At 46.2% G+C, this 20,019-nt stretch overlaps 1 protein-coding gene across 1 annotated transcript; it reads left to right on the top strand.

The window, feature by feature from the left end:
* Window positions 1–2,606: 2,606 nt before the first annotated feature.
* On the top strand, window positions 2,607–18,673 carry LOC146253053 (SH3 and cysteine-rich domain-containing protein 2-like). The gene is made up of 10 exons (XM_084676808.1): window positions 2,607–3,230; window positions 9,330–9,687; window positions 11,233–11,327; window positions 12,196–12,280; window positions 13,282–13,397; window positions 13,757–13,819; window positions 14,550–14,638; window positions 15,751–15,802; window positions 16,381–16,518; window positions 16,834–18,673. The coding sequence occupies exons 1-10, from the start codon at window positions 3,147–3,149 to the stop codon at window positions 16,930–16,932; spliced, it is 1,179 nt and encodes a 392-aa protein (XP_084532934.1). The 5' UTR covers window positions 2,607–3,146; the 3' UTR covers window positions 16,933–18,673.
* The last annotated feature ends 1,346 nt before the right edge of the window (window positions 18,674–20,019 follow it).

A 20,019-nucleotide genomic window follows, 5' to 3' on the forward strand; every position in this document is an offset into this window, starting at 1 on the left:
GATTTGTATGTTTGTTATTGCTGTAAATGAAGAGTGTATTTTATGTAGTATTCTATTTTAATAGGTCATATCACTGGAAGGGATCGAGTCTGGCTCAACAGTTGTCGTACTAATGAAGACACTAGAGGGCAGCACTGGACTCGTCTTTCAATGAGCCTTCCAGTTCTAAAACCCTTCCAAAGACTGTAGACTTTCCAAACAGGTATCCAGGCCTATAAGTCGGGTGCCAAGTCATGCAATCCCTTGTAAACAAATAATAAAACATGAAATATAAGTCTATTGAACTGGGAGGTGAAGATGAGAAGCCATTAAAGCACTAACCCTGTGTTTCCTCTTGGTTCCAGTCAGAAGTCTAGTAGTAGTGTATCGCACCCCTTGAAGGCAACAGAGAAGACAGTTCCCATGTACAGAGAGTTACAGTTAGTCTAGCTTTGTCGAAACAAAGGCATGCATAACTGTCTCCAAATTCTTGAATAGCAGGATTGATTGGAAAAAGCCACATATGATGACATTTATTTGTACATCAAATTTAAAGTCTGAGTCAAAGATGGCACAAAGATTAGTTTCTTGTGTGTAAGTAATGGGAGAGAGATGCCAGGTTCTTGGTTATACTCAGAGCAACCTTATGCTCAAACTGTGACAGTGAGTCAAATTGTATATTCCATTCCATTACCACATGCATATTCCAACAGAGCTTTCCATTTAGTGGTCTCGATTCTGAATGCTCCAGGCAAGATATCCAGGTGGCATTAGCATTGTGATGTCATAATCACCATGGATATTGAATTTTCACAATATGATGACATCCTGGAACCTTGAGAAAACGATCGGATTTTGGAGCTAATGGATTTCAATTCGGTGATGCAATAGTTCACTACTAATTGTTGGAACATAATTAAGGCATTCATTTCTAAATAATACATAATTTGAAAACAATCAGTCCTATTGTATCTAAATGATACCATGGCAATAGACATTCTAATAGATCTACTTTGGGTGCAGCAAATTCAATAACAAGTTTCCATACCAGGCATAAAAGTGCAAATGATGTAACTGGGATTAGAGTACCCTTGTCTGGAACAGACTTCCTGGCCCTCATCAGGGACAATGGCACACTTAAGACTCTTGCAGCAGCATGGTGACCAAGGCCTTGGCTGGTGCTTAGCTCTGTCCTCATGACACATAGAAGATGTATTGCATAATATTACCCCCTGTTACTGCTAGTTTAGTTATGTTTTTGCTGTTGCTTTTTGCATCAGAGATATTGTTTTCTCCAGTTTGGATGTGTATTTATAACCGACAGATCCCTTGGGAATGAAAATTCATGAACGTAAGGGTTTTTCAGAGCTAGGTATGAATTCATAGACACACATTCTGTCCAGTCTTGAATACATTTACATGAGTCAAGACGGTTCAATTCAGTCTGAAAATGAGTCAAAATCCCATTACAGTGGATGTGATTGTTTCTTATATAAAAAGTTAATTTATGAAATTGATTTTAATTATAGGTATAATTGAGGTATAATTATAAATTATTATTATTAAATTGATAGTTCCGCAGTTTAAATATATATCAAGCCATATGTACAGCATGTCATGCTGCAGCATGCACAAACACATAGAGGAGAATATTTCTTTACTTTTTGCATGTCAGTCCAATCCTTTGCAGCTGGCCCCTTGCTTCTGACACTGGAGAAGAAGTGGAACAATTCATGTGAATGTGATTTCCGAGCCTTGCATAACAATAATACATGTTACAGTTCCCTCTCTCTCTCTCTCTCTCTCTCTCTCTCTCTCTCTCTATCTCTCTCTCTCTCTCTCTCTCTCTCTCTCTCTATCTCTCTCTCTCAAACACACTTACTCACCCCCCCAGCCCCCCCTCCCCTCCATCTCCCTCAATTGTACTGATCGTTCAGTACAAACTTTGATGTGTGCCGCATAAGGTAATGGAATGCATGGAGCGTGCCTATAGGATTAACACACAACACTGAGATGTGATAATTTAATCTGGCACACACAAGCACCCGCACAGACACAGATGGATGAGAGAAAGAGAGAGAGATTGAGAGAGAGAGATTGAGAGAGAGAGATTGAGAGAGAGCAGAGGGATGGATAGATGGATGATGTCCCTGTCACAATGGAGAATTATTAATGTATACATGTTTTTCATCGGTTGTATTGAGTTGGACCCCAGTTGTCATGATCTCCAGACTCCTCTCTCTCCTCACCACCAGCTGTACTCGCGGACCCTCTAATTGAACTGATATGAAAACGCAGAAGGCCTGAAAGCAGCGGCAGCAGCAGGTGGCCTTTTTGGAAAATAACTAGATTGGATCGGGAAGGTTTGATCCTTGATTTTGAGCCATTACTCATGGAACCGTTGAAAGAATGAACCGATAGTGGTTCTATTATGCTCCAATCCTGGGTTCAGAATACATCGAAATTAGCAGAGTTGTAAAAACGTATCCAATCATGATCCACAGACGCACGAGTAGGCGTGACTCGATTTGCGGTTAAATTGAATTCCATATTAACTGTGACCCAGCCAATGTCCGTCGACGATCACGCGGATCCCAGGATTTGGTGTTGCCTGGTCATAGAAACGTTACAGCGCACAGAACAGGAGGAAACTCGCCACTCGTTTGGAATTTGAAGAATATCTACGGCTATAATCATTATTCTTAGATTCTTATAATAGTTGTAGCCTACACGAAATTAGAATGTTGTTTCTGCGGTTCGAAAGAGTAAACTGTTTTTAGACTTAAGATGTGACGTTCTGTTACGCATCAAGAAACTACGCTCTCCAAAAAGATACGCGTTGAACAATGATTAAAAAGATAATTGTATTAGTTTGATACCATTTATTCTAAGATATACTTCCTTTCTTGCGGACTTGACTTGTGGCGTAGGCTACACAAACTGGATATAAACCTGTGTCTAGTGGCAAAGATCCTAACTACCCACTGCCTGCGCGCGCCAAAAAGGCTCCCAGAGATTGCGGTCAATTTCAACAATTTCTGTAGAAGTTTCCTAATGGCCAAATTGAGCTTTACTTATCGTCGACTACCATCTTCAAGGATTTAAAACCATTTTAACAGGTGTTCGACACCTTTACCACCGATCGGCGCATCACGAGACATCTGACAATGACGGAAAACAGCGAGATGGAGAGCGAACCGCAGCTTCAACGCTCGCCGAGTACAATGTCCATCCAGCCGGTAACGTCCAAGGCAAGTAGCTCGAATACGTAGCGGCAAAAGAGTACAGGCATTTTCTATTATAACCTTTATGTTACTACCAAACCTTGTGATCTTGGTCTGCGTTCCAGCCACTGAAAACCACCACTTTTCCTTCTCCAGGTATTGAGAAAGGCTAAAGGCTTTTCACATTTTGTAAATGGGCTATACTCATTTCTACTTTGGAATATCCTACCCAAGTTCTATATTGGAACATACAAATGTCTAGATGCATATAGGGTCTACATAGAAAGTTAAATGTTTTCCCCTCATTATTGTAGTTGACAGCAGGTGTGCATTATGTATCGTCAGTTGGTTGCGTCATAGCGAGTAAAGTCGCTCAGATGAAGTCTGATGTGGCAGAAAAGACTGAGACTGTCTCTGTGTATCACTCAGTTGATCTGTATCTCTAGCTAAGGTTTTATTTTTCTGTATGTCTTTAGTTATGACTGAAAACAGCATATACAGTAACAAATTATAATACTTAATGAGCATTAATCACGCCATATCACATGCCTGTGCTTTGCTTTTACAATAATGTGCCTTTTAAAGGGAAAACATTCAGCCATACTCCATGCAGCAAGCAACACTTACATCAGTCCTACCAATTTCTGAAATCAGCAGTCTTTTTAAACCGACTTGGTGTTCATACATTTAAACAGCACTAACCCTAACACTAACCCCGCACACACACAGACACTAACACAGCAGACACTGTAGCATAGACTGTGAGGTATTCCATGACTCAAATATGCCAATCCAGTACAGAATGACATTTTGAAGGAACAAAGTGAACAGTCTGTCTCTCGACGTCATCCCTGAGCCTTTGTTCTGTGTTCAGAGAGGGCCCGTCAGAGGCTGTGATAGGGACAGATTGGTATTCTCACGCACTGGGCCATGTACATTTAGTCATTTAGCAGACGCTCTTATCCAGAGCGACTTACAGTAAGTACAAGACAAGTAAAGTGCCTTTCCCAAGGACACAACGTCAGTTGGCATGGCCGGGAATCGATCTTGCAACCTTCAGATTACAAGCCCGATTCCCTCACCGTTTAGCCACCTGACTCCCACCTGATTCCCACCTGATTCCCACCTGACTCTCACCTGACTCTCACCTGACTCCCACCTGACTCCCACCATATCCATCAGTCCACCATTCTGGAGCAACACACTATGACTGACGGGGATGACAACAGCTAGTCTGCAAACACACCTGTCCTTCACTGTTGTCTCCCACTGTGCTCCTGTCAGGGCGACAGGTTGAAAGAGATGCTCTTGTCTAAGCTGTGTCCCCCTGAATGTTGGACCCTGTCAGTTTTTGATTGCCTCATCCCATCTCAGGGTTAAGGCAGTGCGGTAATTGCCATATGGCTCTGTTTAAATGTTTAGAATTCAATGCCAAAGCTCTTGGCCCTAAAAGTCACTGATTCACTCAGACCATTGGAGTCTGTTAAAGATCCATTAGCAGAGAATTGCTGCAAATGTCAAACCTGTTCACACAAATACACCCAGGACGTGGGGGTATTTGGACCAAATAGAATGGACTTAATTGCTGGACGCGGTCTTGTTGATATTCTATTTCACCCATAAACACACACACACACTTTCCTATTGCCAGTGAACGCCCCATCAGTTCTCTTTCATCCTCTTATCTATCTCCATTTCACTGACGCTATCAATGAATCAGACACGCTCTGTGAAGAGATGGTAGTGGGAGAGACTCATTTAGAATAGATCTGATATCCCCCCCCCCCCCCCCCCCCCCCCAAAAAAAAAAAAAAATAGTTTCAGCCATTCCAAGATGTTTTCTGTTTGGTAACGATAACAGGGAGATAGGGAGAGAGTGGTTTCATCAGATAACAGAAGCTCTGAATTCCCAACTCGACCAAATGACCAAAATAGAGATGGAGGACAGATAGAGCCCGAGAACCGAGACATGATGGAGAGCTCTTGAGTGTCGCCCCTGGCACCCACTGGTGTGCCGTGGCCCAAGTCCAGGCTGGCAGGAGTGTGTTGAGGAAGAGAGATGAGATGCTGCAGAAGCAGACAGAGACAACAATATAACACCCTCTTCAGAGCGGTGCTCAAGCCCATCAACACTCACTCTCTCAGCCTCTTCTAACAAGAGCTGTCCGGGCAGGCTAGCCAATCGCTTCAAACTCTAGGAGTCTTCAGGAGGGTCCAACGGAGGCTCGAATGAATCTGTATCGAGTTTGCACACACGCACTGAACCACCAGACCCTCCAGTGTTTTATCTGTGTACAGTAGGGAAGATTGTTCTACCGGGGCTAGCTGTGGGGGTGTGTCTGCAATAGCTCTTGTGTCTGACTTCCGTTAGAAACAGGACCACTGACAGAAGTGGAGAGTCGGCAGGCTGATGTGGCATGGCTTGGGATTTGGAGGTGGGACTTTAATTGATGTAACACCTTCACTGCTGGGGCGTTTATTGATGTGACGCCTTGACTCCAGGTACGGACTGGTGGTCCTCTGTCCTGTATTCACACAGTTCATTAGGAAGATCCAGCAACAAGCGTGTTCTTTATAGATCGAGTGATTGAAGAGACAAACACGATCCACATTCGTGAAACTCTATCCTCCTCTCCAATTTATCTTAGTTTATTTCTCTCTGTGATTGACAGCCAGTGTTGTGCTTGGGGGCTTGTGAGTGAACAGCGACTTGCAGGGTTGTAATGGGCAGGTGATGAGCTGTCAGGGTGAAGGTGATGAAGGGTGCCAGGGAGATGAAGAGCGAGAGGGGGGGTATTGCTGTGGCGGAAAGGGGTGTTGAGGTATGGAAAGACATTTTTACACATAGCTTGGCTTTCTCCCAGCACCTTATGTTTGAGGATGAGAGAAAGAGTGAGAGAGAATGAGATCAAATGCAGCTGACAGTGTGCCAATGCATCTCTTATCTCATGTTCAACGTTGGAATTCTGCTGTGCTGCTGCCATGCATAATGAGAAGCTTTTAGACTAGCAGTGAAAATATTATGACTTTAAACAACTCCCAAGTCCTTTTTGATTTCCGCACAGAATGGTAGAGAACAAAGTGATGCTCGCATCACCACCTCTTTCATCCTTTCACCCATTCATCAGGAACTGTGTCAACGAATCTTATTTATCCTCTCCCAGACTCCCATGCAAGCTTTCCCTTGTTTTCTCCAAACTACAAATGAGCCTATAAGGAAACAAAGACAAATCTCGTAAATCTGTATAGAAACCACAGGGATATGCATCATGTCTTGACTAAAGACTGGAATACTGTCACAGGTCTCTGTTGACCTTCTCCTTTGTGTTCCTCCCATTCATCTCATACTGAGCCGGTTATAAGAGCCTGGTCTTGAAGGATGAAGACCCCGGGGTCAGTTCACACCTCCAGATAGGCCGTAACAATGACTTACAGACCTTGTGAACCATGTCACATTTGACTATTCTTGATTTAATCCATGCCAGTGTAAATGTATGGCTGTTTGATGTTGAACAAAAGCAAGTCATGGTTCAAGGACAGTCAGTCAACCTCTGTAGAAAGGTGGCCAGACCCTGGATGACTGAGCTTTACTGAGAACCGTCTTAATGTAGCTGTCTGTGAGTCAGATAGGTGAAGAGTAGAGCTGAGGAGACCCCTGGGAGAAAACATATCAAGATGACAAAACATCTCAGCCGTTCGGAGTCAAGGCTGTGAGAGACTTGCGCGTTACCCGGGCCAGTGTTCTAAGTCAGTTCCACCTCTCGTGTCATGTTTGCATTTGAAACAGCAAAGAGAGAGTGTGTTTGTGGCTCACGTGACAAACCTTGACAACCATTGATCGTTGGAACAGCCACCTGTTGGCAGTTAGTAGTGCCTATTATCTGCCAATCATCTCTCCTGGGGCCCTTGTGTCTTCAGGTAATGAGCAACACCTCAGTTCTCTCCACAACAGGGAGATCTGGTCGGTAAGGATGTGAAGCCGATGTTATTCTTATTGTTCTTCATAGACAGACATATCCTGGACCCTTGTTGCCTCTTCCACTGTTGGCTGTTTGGGCTTCTCATCACTGTACTCAACAGGTATTGGAAATCTCATGCTGTGTTTAGGATCCAATAGCCATTGCAGCTTACTGTATTGGGAGACAAGCCGAAATAATCAGGAAAGGGAGAGAGCTGGCCCATTGTTTATTCCCTGTGTAGCCGCCGGTGGCATGATTGCTGGTCTAGATGTCATCCTAAACAGCAGAGAAATAATGTCTCACATGGTTCTAGATCACACAGAGGTTGGATAGTCTGGTAAAGCTTGATTAGCTTAGCCACATAATCAGGAAATGATGGACATGAAGTGAGGTGAAATCAGAGGACAGGGCTCTGTGTATCGATGACTTTAATCAGAACTTATCTGTATTTGCCCGTCAGAACTGTGGACTTCTTGGCAGACATAAAAGGAGGTTAGGAGGAATTCTTTACTCATGCACAGACGGTTGATTAGATTAGCTGAAATTGAGACATGTGTTCCTGCCTGGCGTGGGCTAGGGCAACTCATTCACACTGATTGAAAAAAGCTTGGAGCAAAAACACACGACAGCCCTGTCAGAGAACTGCGACAGGTATGTTGAACCAGCCCATCTCTGCACATTGCTTTCACTCCCGAGACACTCTGATGATTATTAAAAATACCAAGGTTTGACACTTAAAAAAAGAACGTTCTTTAATGCTCGTGCGCTCGCTCTCACGCAAAGATTCTCTCTCTTATTAACTCCTACACAAGAACACTCTGTTCCTTCCTCAAAGCGACACACTTTATGGACCTACAGTTTTTCTCTCTCCCTCTCACAGTCTCCGAGGTGTAAGCGGGGAATCTCCCACTAAGCAGATTATATAGCCAGCCGCTAGCATGTAGGCTCTGTGTGTGTGTGTGTGTGTGTGTGCACAGGGACCATCAGAGCTGTATCGATTTGGTGTTCCAGTCCGCCTGGGCTGATCCATACCTCCAGGAGGCCACGCCCTCCCGAGCCCTCTGCTCATCTGGACCTCTGTGTCATGTTATCAGACACCTCACCTCAGGGTCATCCAGGACACCTAACCCCAGCTACTGGTGATGTACCCTCGCGTGCCTTCATGCAGACAATCAATACCCGGTGGTGAGCGAGGTTACGGGAGGGGGGGATTTAGTCCTTTGTCCTCCTATTTGTCATGAAGCAACAGCTTGGTCAATAGAGATAGTCGACGTACGCAGCCATTCATATTGCAGAAGGGTTATCGTTGCTGTGTAATCCGATGATGCTGCATGGGTTACATGTGTGTTTCCCCGCATACTTACGTGTGTGATTGCACACTTGTGTGTGTATATGTGTCTGTGTGTATGAATGTCATGGAGCCCAATGGACCAGTTGAGTTAGTGCCAGTGATGTGGTTTGCTGGTGTCAGATGGCTGAGCGGTGAGGGAGTCGGGCTCGTAATCAGAAGGTTGCCGGATTGATTCCCCGCCGTGCCAAATGACGTTGTGTCCTTCAAGGGCAAGGCACTTCACCCTACTTGCCTCCAGGGGGAATGTCCCTGTACTTACTGTAAGTCACTCTGGATAAGAGTGTCTGCTAAATGACTAAATGGTGTGTCGACATTGGTGTGACAGAGTCCTACAGATCAGTCGGACCTGTGACCTTCTCGATCAGATTAGGAGGCTGAGGATGGGGCTGCTGGTGGGTGATAGCGCTGTGTAAACTGGCTTACTGCCTTTCATTAGTGTTTGGCCTCCCACACAGCCAATGAAAAGGGGGTTTACACACATCTGGGCTCTGTGCTGTCAGGGAGGGGCTTACCCTGTTTTACTGTTCGTCCTCTCGTGTCGCCCGCTGTGCTTTCACAAGTCTTGTCTCATCGTCCCCCTGTGAGACAGCCCTTTCTTTTTCTTAACAGTGTTGTTTTCTCCTAAGGTCTTATTACTTGAGATAAGTCTTGGTCAACAGCTTATCCGAGACCGCATCTCTTTCGGGTTGAAGATGCTGGCGTCGATCGATTTCTGTTTTCTCCCATGTGTGTTTTTCATGTTTTTTTTCACCCATCTGAATTCTGTTTCTCTCCTCTCCTTTCCTGTCACCCCTCCACACCTCTCTGTATCTGCAGCTCCAGCGCCTGAAGCGCTCCCTCTCCTTCAAGACGCTAATGCGCAGTAAGAGCGTGGAGAACTTCTTCCAGCGCTCGTACAGCGACGCCCGTCTCCCCCCGGACTTCCTCAACGACCCCCTGCCCCCCTCTCCGCCACTGCCCCCTGGCTCCCCACTCGCCAACGACCGCTCGCCCTCCATCTCTCCATCCCTCAGCCCCAACCCCTCCCTCTGCTCCCGCTCCCCCTCGCTATGCCCCTCTCCCTCGCTGCCCGCCAAGCCCACTCTCTCACCACGCCCCCAGGTGAACCATTGCTTCCAGGACCACGTGTTTCGCAAGCCAACCAACTGCCAACACTGCAAGCACATGATTGTGGGTAAGATGACATCTTTACCTCGGTCACACTCCAGCCTCTGGAGTATCTGGGGCTATTATCAGAAATCCTTTTGTACAGCTTTCTCGGTGAAAGCAGTGTTATACTGTTATTACTGGAGGACGAGCAGAGGGAAATAAGAGGAAGTCATTCCGTTGAAAAGGAACAGCTTTGGCCGAGGTCTGTTCTCTGATGTAGAGCGTGTGATTGAATTGGGCAGCTGAGGACCACTCTGGCCTTTTTATTTCCTTCACTTGATACGCTAGTCAGCACGGGGGTTACTTATAGTGTCGTACTACTTCCCCCCTTGCTTACTTCCTGTCACTGTGATTGATTGCATCGTCTATTCAGCTCCAGGTTTTTTTTGCTCCCCAGCTTGCTTGCGTTTGCATACATCATCGTTTTCCTTTTGCATCGCATCAGCCGATTTCAGCTGTACTCCCAGTGGCCCCCTACTGCGTTGTACCTTCCTCCCCCATCGGCCTCTCCAGAGTCTCATCGTTAAGCTTTGAGTGGAACAGCTCCTTTTAAAACAGCGCAATTAGTTGAACCAGACTGCATGTTCCCACTGGCTTGTGAGCTGTGACAAATAGAGTTTACACTTGGAGTATGGGGTGCCAAAAAGTGTGAATGATTTACTCAGCTAAAGGCTTAACAGAAAGGTCTAAACATGCAAATCAAGAGCATCTGCAGCTCGAGTGAATGAGAGGGTTATATGAGTGTCGGATGTTGTAAGGTGTGAAAACAAGTATCAAATATCACTTAAAGCAAAAAAAAAGGAAACAGACCCAGGGAGGTAAAACAGGTGCTCTCGTTACTCTGAACCTCCGCCCCGCCCACTACAAACCTCCCGAAGAAAAACACTAAATCTGGCAGGTGGAGCGATTGCTGGCTCATTATGTCACATATATATTTTTGTCTCTATTGTCATGCACTGGCTTTGCCACAGGCAGGTAAGCACAATAAAGATGACATGTCTAAATCTCCCAATTTGGAGTCTTGGTGATAGATTAAAACAAATTCAAAACAATGACGCCAACCACCGTGAAAGAGGATCTGTTCCAGAGAAATCTGTGAAAAAACAAATTTGATTAAAAAAAAATTTAAAAAATCTCCCCCCCCCCAAGTTTTATGGTATTTCATTAAGACAAAGCCTGATGACAAATTGGACATGATGCCAAATCGATTAGATCTGGAAAAGTGTCCAGCTGGTGTCCAGAATTTGCAAAGGTTTTGGGAGGGACGGTCGATTATTCTGCAGTTAGTTGTAACTCTGGCAGACCTGTCAGCTCAGTGTAAGTGGGGCAGAGCTGATCAACGCTCCCTGGGTACAGAAACTAGCTTGACGTCAGAGAGGAACCTGCTTTGATTAGAAGCCAACTTGTTTATTAGCTCCTCCTGCCTCCATCTCCCAGGTGTGTAGTTCTGTTTTAACTTGCTCTCTTTCTCTCTCCGTCTCTGTACTTTTCACGCTGTCTGTTTGTCTTTCTCCTCTCTATCACATCAGTGTTTTCACTGTTAATGTTTTCTCTGATTTTCCTCCTCCAGGAAACTCCAAACAAGGCCTTCGCTGTAAAACCTGCAAGATAGGAGCTCATTTGTGGTGTACCTCAGAGTTGTCCCAGCAACCATGCTATGGCAAGGTGTGTCTCTCTGTCGTTCACACACACACACACACACATACACGTACACAAAGATGTGAGCTGGCTGAGTCGGTGCTTATCAAGGTGTTGTCCATGTGTGCAGTAAATTTGAAGTGCTTTCAGAACCCAGCCGCACACAGCACAGTGAGTACATGCCGAGATAGTGCTGATGTTGGAGATGGGGTTTCATTAATCAGTGGCTCGAGCTCTCATAGGCAAAGACAGTAAACTGGGTATTTGTCTCCAAGCAGATCCGATCTCTTTGTTTATCCTTTCCAGGAGGGCAAAGGAAAATGGCAGGGAGAGCCACTGAGGATAACTCCGGTTTTAAAATGTTCAAGGTTGGCTGAGAACGTCAGACGTTTGAGGGAGGACATTTTTTTAAGAACTAGCAGCATCCACCTTTCATCTACAGTTTGGCCCACCCTCCACCCCCTTTCTCCAATATGATGGCTGTACAAAGGGCTCATCTCCAAGTCAGTGCAAGAAAAGAAAATCAATAGCGCTGTTGAAAGCATCACTGTGGCTTAATTCACTGTGAAATTCTGTGTGTGTGTGTGTGTCATTGTATGTGAGTTTTGTGTGCATCTTAATATGCTCTGTGAAACTGGTTGTCAGAAATTGGACAACTACAGATTATCTAAGCAGGGTAATGATTATCAGCAGATAAACAGTCATGCTTTCAAATATCCCTTTTTTAGTTAACTCATTATTGACTGCTTTGGGTTTCTAAAAAAACCTAACCCTTCCTCTCTCTCCCATCCATTTTAAAGCAACTCCATGAGGGGCTAGATAAAAGCAGACAGCCAAGCCTATAAACAGGAAATATTGGAAACAGTAAATCGTAATCTCTTTTTTCCTCCGGCAGTCAGGAGCTTTCAAGCGTAACTTCAGTTCGCCCATGCTCATCAACGACCAACTTACAGTTGTTAAGGAGGTCCAGCCTACACAAGGTAACCGTGTGTGTCTCTGTGTGTCTGTGTGTGTCTGTGTGTTTGTGTGTGTGTCTGTGTGTTTGTGTGTGTGTCTGTGTGTGTCTGTGTGTGTATCTGTGTGTATCTGTGACTTTGCCTGTGTGTCTCTGTGTGGTCTATGTGTTTGTGTGTGTGTGTGTGTGTGTGTGTGTCTGTGTGTGTGTGTGTGCAACCTGCTCAAATTTGGTTTGCGTGTGCTCACTGACCTTCACCCTGCAGATCCTCAAAAACACAGGTCAATACTTGTCCATCCCACAATCCTCCCTTCCACCACTCATCAGTAGAATCTCAGCTAGGCTGCCCCTCTCCTCTGGAGCCCTGCCCTGCCCACATGATGCCCGCCCCGGTCTGGGTGTCTGCCAGGGGACCAGGGACCATCACCTGTCAGCCACATACTGCACCCTGTCACACAGAAAGACCCATCTGCCCTCGGTTCAGCCAGAGGAGAGCAGGAAAATAGCCTGATTCAAATCCTGATGGAAACTGACGGGGCTGTACGTGAGAGAAAGCAGCTCCAAGCTCATCAGCTTCTGAATCACCCAGCTATCATACCACACAGCAACACAGCCACACAGCGGTGGTCTAAAATGAGCCGTCCGCATTTAACTTTGCCTTTTGAATCCTCGAGACTGAATCACTTTCTCTGTGCATCCCATATGACTGTCTGATGACAGTTTTTCACCATCAAAATTACCCAAGAACTGCTGCATTGCAAATGTCTCCCATAATCTCACAACCTGTGTGAATGGAGAGTTATTTCTATGAAAAGCCCTCTTGCAGGGTTACAGGGGCTCTGCCTACCTTCATGTGTGATTTCTACAGCCGCCTCCTTTAAGATAGAAGGTGGGTCACCCTGACATGGCACAGTGTCATTAGAGCTTTTTAGTGTACAGTGTCAATTGAATGTTTTTCTAAGGTGTGTAAGGTGTGTCTCTCTGTGCGTGTGTGGGTGTGTGTGTGTGTGTGTGTGTGTGTGTCAGAAGCTGGAAGAGCTTGTTTAGACCCTGTGTATGCCACCCTGCGCTTCGGGACCTCCCTGGCACAGATGAGCCGTTCCAGTTTTGGGAGTGTGTCCGAGTCACCCACCAAAAGCCTGGTAAGACACCTTCTGGTACAGGGGGCACCAGGAGGTCAAGGCCTGCTAAACGCAGCACAACACCTAGTCTAATCCACAAGCTTTCTTCACCTGCAGATGACCCCCCCCCCCCAATGCCTTGGGGTTTGTTTTTGCTTTATAGGTTTTATTTGTTTTACAGGAGACAGTGTTAGATACAATATATGCTGTTAATATAGTCTGGCACTTTATGAGAGTGGGAAAAACCTGAACATCACACTTGCTGTGCTGAATAATTTAGAACCTGGGTTTTTAAGTTTAATATCCCAAGTGCATCTTCTCCTTCTCTGTCATTGTGTTGTGGTGCCATGGTTTGTTTTGTGTTGTGTCTTTTGGACCAGGGGGAGGGAGGGGAGGAGAGGGAGCAGAGACAGAACAGCATGGAGGAGGAGCTATCTCAGGAGGCAGGAGGTAGGAACCATGTCTGTCTGTGTCATGTGTCTGTGTCTGGGTCCTGTCTGGATGTGTGTCCTGTCTGGGTCTGGGTCCTGTCTGGGTCTAGGTCCTGTCTGGGTCTAGGTTCTGTCTGGTCCAGTCTGGGTCTGGGTCCTGTCTGGGTTCTGTCTGGGTCTGGGTCCTGTCTGGGTCCTGTCTGTGTCCTGTCTGGGTCTGGGTCCTGTCTGGGTCCTGTCTGGGTCCTGTCTGGGTCTGGGTCCAGTCTGGGTCTGGGTCCTGTCTGGGTCCTGTCTGGGTCTGGGTCCTGTCTGGGTCTAGGTCCTGTCTGGGTCCAGTCTGGGTCTGGGTCCTGTCTGGGTTCTGTTTGGGTCCTGTCTGTGTCCTGTCTGGGTCTGGGACCAGTCTGGGTTTGGGTCCTGTCTGGGTTCTGTCTGGGTCTGGGTCCTGTCTGGGTCCTGTCTGTGTCTGGGTCCTGTCTGGGTCTGGGTCCTGTCTGGGTCTGGGTCCATGTCTGTGTTGACAGTGGGACCTGATTTCTCAGTTCTATCAGATAGTGCTCCTCCAGATGAGGAGAAGGCAGAGCTGGAGGATGGGTGCGCTGTGTCTGTCCACCCTACTGCCGATGACAACACTGTCAAGGTACTGTGGAGCCCTTCATCCTTCCTTCTGTCTCCTCCTGTGTTCCGCTCCTATAAAACGGCCTCTATATTTAGTATGCATTCGTCTGACTCTCTCTAGGTGCCTAAGCGAATCGAGGTTCATTCTATCCACACTTATGTAGCACTCTACAAGTTTCTGCCGCAGGAGCATAATGACCTGGAACTACAGTGAGTGAACCAAGGAGACGACATACTTTCTGTGTGTGTGTGTGTGTGTGTCTAGTGGTGTGTGTTTATGTGAGTAGCCTTTTTTTTGTGTGCTGTTGCACACGTTTGAAGGATAGAGAGGATGCGAAGGTGGGTGTGTGGCTTGTGGGTGTGTGTCTGTGTTTTATTACACCTGTCATGTCGGGGATGAAGATGTCCACGCCATCTGCAGAGGACGGGGAGGAGGAGACGCCCTCAAGGATGTCTAATTATATACAGAGCGGCCATTACTGTTCCACACAGCTTACGCAACAAATGTGTTCACAGTGGGGGGACCAAATAATAAAACGAATTTGGGGGATGAAAGGATGAAGAGAAGTAAGGGGAAACTCGACAGAGGAGCGAACAGCTTGAGACGGCCGTGGGCACAGAGGGAGGGACAGGAGCCGGGCTGGTGGGGGAGGGAGAGACAAAAGGGATGCATAACACAGAGTGAGAAGGGCCCAAGATGGGGTGGAGGAGAGGAGAGGAGGAAGACAGGAAGTAGGCAGAGAAGAGGGGGATAGTCAAATGAGGACGCGACACGTTTCAGGCAGGAGTGGGCGGGGGGCTGTTCAGGTGTTTCACCGCAGGGTTAGTTCTCAGCCATCTGCTGTCACCCCTGGGTATTGGCCTGTAGGAGAATGCCTGCATAGTAAGGTGTGTGGCAGTTCAGTGTTCTGGAGTCATACATCTTGAAGTGTGTGAGAGGAATGGTACTATCATGTAGGGCAGCAGACTCCCTGGAGATTATCATAGTCCACATTCAGAATCTCCTAGACCACATACAGAACTAGTGCAGTGGAGACACAAGCTCTGTATATAGGACAGATGAGTATGTGTGTGTGTGTGTGTGTGTGTGTGTGTGTGTGTGTGTGTGTGTGTGTATGTAAGACTGAAAGCAAAGAGTCTTCACGAGCAAGCATGCTCTCTAGGAGAACCATAACAAATAACACACATGCACTTCTGAATATTGTTTGTCTTTGGTGTTTCTGTGTTTAGTTAATGCTGGCTGCTATTTCTGTTATATTTATATCCTTTCCTCTTTCTACCTTCCCTCCCTCCCCCCCTCCTTCCTTTCTAATCTCTTCAAGACCTGGTGATCGAGTGCTGGTCACTGATGACTCTAATGAGGAGTGGTGGAAGGTGTGTAATGAATCACTTGTGTATGTGTGTGTGGGTGTGTGTGGGTGGGTGGGTGTGAATGCAGCCTTGTACCTGTGCTTTTGTGTGTCCATAGTGTACCATAGTGTGTAGCCAACACAAACACGTGTGTGAACTGCATAAATGCGTGATTTTTTAACACCTGCCCACCATCTTCCGATAATACACATCTAGGCTGTCAGAGATAAAAATAGATCATCGTTTTCTTGGAAAATCACTTAAAGACGTAACACATAGTGAATTGAACTGGCGTTGAGACCTGAAAGAGCTTTTCATTGAGTCTGTAATGAAATGGAAAAAAGCGGGATGTGCCTTTGCACTCCCAGGAAAGAAAATCGTAGAATCTTTTTATCCAATATCCAGTTGCAGCAAGAAATGGTCCATGTGAATGCAGCTGGCCTGGGCCCCAACATATTTGTAACAGATATTAACCAAAAACAAAAGGGTAAAAAAAAATAAAAAAAAACTTTTCCTCAACGCGATGCCCAACCCCCCCACAGGCAGGTAACCTGAACTGTCACCATGGTTACAGGATGATGTCTGCGTTGATTTGTGTGCAGGGGAAAAGTGGAGACAGAGTGGGATTCTTCCCAGCCAACTTTGTCCAAAGGGTAAGGCCAGGAGAAAGGGTGTGGCGCGTCACCCAGGGTGCCCATGGCAACAGGGAGATAGGTCACTTGGCTGTGAAGGAGGATCAGGTGAGCGATAACCCTTGATCTCTCTTTCTCTTTTCTCTTTGCTTCTCAAGAGGTCATTCCACAATGCCAATCTTCTTTTTCCTCCTCGCTCTCTCTCTCTCTGGCTCTCTCTCTCTCTCTGGCTCTCTCTCTCTCTGGCTCTCTCTCTCTCTCTGGCTCTCTCTCTCTTTGGCTCTGTGGCTCTCTCTGTCTCTCTCTTTCTGGTTCTCTCTGTCTCTCTCTCTCTGTCTCTGTCTCTCTCTCTCTCTCTCTGTCTCTCTCTCCCTGCCCCCCTCTGCGTCTCCCCCTCTCCTCCCCCTGCCTGTCTCTGAGCAGATCTGTGTGGGGAAGAGTGAGGACAGCGAGGGCTTCCTGCGGCTGAGCAGCGGCAAGAAGAGAGGTCTGGTCGCGGCCGAGTCTATCGAGGAGATCTGAGGCGCTGCGTCCTGACCCGCCCAGCATGTCCAGGAACACACTCACACACCCTGAGAGACGTCAGGGACCCTCGCACTCCTCCGCAGAACATGACCAATGGGAGCTCTCATCACCCTGTGTTTTCCTGCTGTACTTGTGTTTCAGAGTAGATTTGTCTTTTCCCGTGTTCTTCTCCTATAGGTTAGATGATTTGTGTCGGCAGGTGTGGAGTCCCACTAATGCTCTCATGATGGACTGTTGGTTTTAAAAGCACGGGCTTGATTACACCGGAGCCAAGGCCTCCATGTACAGCAGAAGAGACTGATGTAAGGAGTGGTGCAGGGGGTGACACGCACTGTAATGTAGGGGTAGGTTGTTGCTAACAGGTCGACTCCCATTGGTCCGTACTTGGCTCCGCCCACTTTTGCTCCGCCCATACTGCTCTCCTCTGCCGTGCTCTCTCTCCTTCGCTCTCGTCTCGGTCCCTCGGCTGGGACTTGGTTTCATCTTAATTTAGACTGGCAGACAACTCTGGCGGCAGCGCGAGGATTGGGAGTCTGGGGTCAGACTGGAAGCAAGGACACACACTCTCCCCTGACCTCAACACTGATGGATGGACCTTCAGCCCTTGGGCTCTGTCCAGTCACCTGAATTAACACTTATACGCCCGCTGCCCAGACAGGAATACATGATACAATGTAGATAATGTACGTTTCAAACTGGCAAATATAAAATAAATGATTATCTGTTTTGCTATTTTCACTTTATAGAACCTACTAGGGAATATGACAGTGGTGATGAGTTTATGTATACGCATTTTGGCTGTGTCAGTGGAAAGTCAACACTAAAAATTGTAGTATAATAACAGGGCTATACTGACAGACAAATGATTTGTCAAGATTTTTTGGTAGATTTAGCAGAGACACTCAGTGCTTTTGCAGTGCTGGAGTGGGGAGGTTTTGGGATGTTTTTGGCTGGTCTCAGTTGCACCTCAGGAAAACGAACATGTGACAGCCGTGTGGAAGACAACATGCATTGATTCTGTGACAAGTCAGTCCCCTTTGTAGCTTGAAGAGAAGCGAGGGAGAGAGAAGGAAAGACAGGACAGATGCAGAGTCGAAAGGGGGGGGTAACTCTAATGTTGAACCATTGTATGTGTGTGTGTGCAACCAAGATGTTTGGCTCATGGGTATTTAATTCACCATGAGATTATGCCACTTTGTCATCATCTCTCTCTTCTGGTGGTCTGTTTGGGTGATAGAAGCTAGTTTAATTTTGTCGGCATGTTTAAGTGATTATGACTGAATATGGGTTATGAGTCGGTTAGAAATGTTTTAAACTGAACTCACTAACACAGGGATAATAGAGGCCCTTCTAACAATTAAGAAATAACTTCAAATCAAGTTGTTGCCAAACAAAAATATAAAAATGAAGTATTTGATAATTAAACTAGGTATTGTTTGTTTATATCTAATGTGCATGATTAATGAGATAGTGGTTAAGTATCTTCTTTCAGTAATAAAAAAAATCTCTGAACAATAGCTCACATGATATACCTAACACACGTTTAGAGGATGAGATATTAACATTTGAATAAAGTGTTAACTATCAAACCCCATGATGACCTTCTCATGAAAAGACTACATCTTGTTTTTCTGTCTCACTGATTCTGACTCTGGCAGGCAGGGAAACCAGCAAGAGATAACTGTGCAAAACTGGATGGTTAGAGAATTCGTTCATACAGAATCTATCACCCTCTAATGAGCCTGTATTATTACCTAGTTATGTAGCATCCATCTGTGTACTTGTCTCTCAGAAGGGGTCTGGTGTTTGTGTGTGAATGTAGCTTTAGTTCCGAGTCACCCAAAGACCCTATGATCAATAAAGGTCTATAACTAACAGCCCTGGGCTATGGAGTCTCCATGCTTCTGTTTCCTGTAACGACAGTTATCTACTTGGTCACAGCTGAGGCTGGTGAATATGAAGAGCAAAAAGATGTGTTTACACATCAATGCATCATCAATGCGTCATCAAATTCAGTGTGTGTGTTTTTGTGTGTGTGAGAGAGAGAGAAAGAGAGAGAGCAATAGAGGGTATGGGAGAGAGAGTGTACCCGGGTAAGGGTCTCATACAGCAGAAGGGGACTCTTGTTCCATTCGTGTTTGTCTGGACGTATCGTCTGCTTAATTAGTCCCGGTAGAGATACAAGAGAGCGGCCTGTTGGGCACAACAGCTTAACGCACACACACACATACACTCACACACACACACAAACACATACACACACACACAGATTTGGACTATTTCTATTTTCACACACAGGATCATCTATGGGAACCATAATTCTAAAGCTGCTAATTGGGGACATCTAATGAAATAGAGAGAGAGCGCTGTTTCCACAGCATGGGCTCTGAAGAAATGAGCTGTTAGTGAGGGAGCTAGAGGACATCCTGCCACCTCTGACTCTGCTACAGAACCACCCTGCGTCTTTATGGGAATCCACAAACATCCCCTGATGAACCAGAAAAGCATCTCTGCCAGTCTATTATCAAAGGGAAAAGTTGACGTATCTAGAGTGACTGCACGCTAGATGCATGTGTCTCTCGTGACTACTGGAGTCTCCCTATTTCGACAAGATCTTTTGTGAAGGACTGAAGCCAATTTCAGAGAAAGACAATCCCCATGGTGGATCTTTTGTGATCGAACAGGCCCCCAGATTAGAGTGCAGACTGTTGGGCTCTGCCACTTCATCATCCATGTGCCTCCTTCCATCAGCACTCACAGTCCAGCCCATGTCTTCTGGCTCCGCACACGCTGCACAGCCCTCTCTTCTGGTGATTAACACTGCTGCTGGCACCTTCCTGGACCTGAAGAAACTGCTGTCCAATGATGTCAGCAATCTCCACTTCTGGTCTTATCTGGCTGTCTCTGATGTCCCAAGCATCCTTCCATCTCTGTGTCAGTCACACTGATACGACACTTACTGGACCAACTCTCCTGTTCCTCTCCCACACTCAATCAGTCTCTCTCTCTCTCTCTCTCTCTCTCTCTCTCCTCTCTCTCTCTCTCTCTCTCTCTCTCTCTCTCTCTCTCTCTCTCTCTCTCTCT

This window comes from Hypomesus nipponensis, chromosome 17, assembly GCF_054491055.1.
Source record: "Hypomesus nipponensis isolate SF chromosome 17, ASM5449105v1, whole genome shotgun sequence".
Taxonomy (NCBI): domain Eukaryota; kingdom Metazoa; phylum Chordata; class Actinopteri; order Osmeriformes; family Osmeridae; genus Hypomesus; species Hypomesus nipponensis.

What these genes read in the sequence shown, in the direction of transcription:
- LOC146253053 (XM_084676808.1), top strand. Translation starts at nt 3,147, where the DNA reads ATGACGGAAAACAGCGAGATGGAGAGCGAACCGCAGCTTCAACGCTCG. An exon ending in GGAGGTCCAGCCTACACAAG is followed by an intron (nt 12,281 to 13,281) that starts GTAACCGTGTGT and finishes TGTGTGTGTCAG; the next exon opens with AAGCTGGAAGAGCTTGTTTA. An exon ending in AGTCACCCACCAAAAGCCTG is followed by an intron (nt 13,398 to 13,756) that starts GTAAGACACCTT and finishes CTTTTGGACCAG; the next exon opens with GGGGAGGGAGGGGAGGAGAG.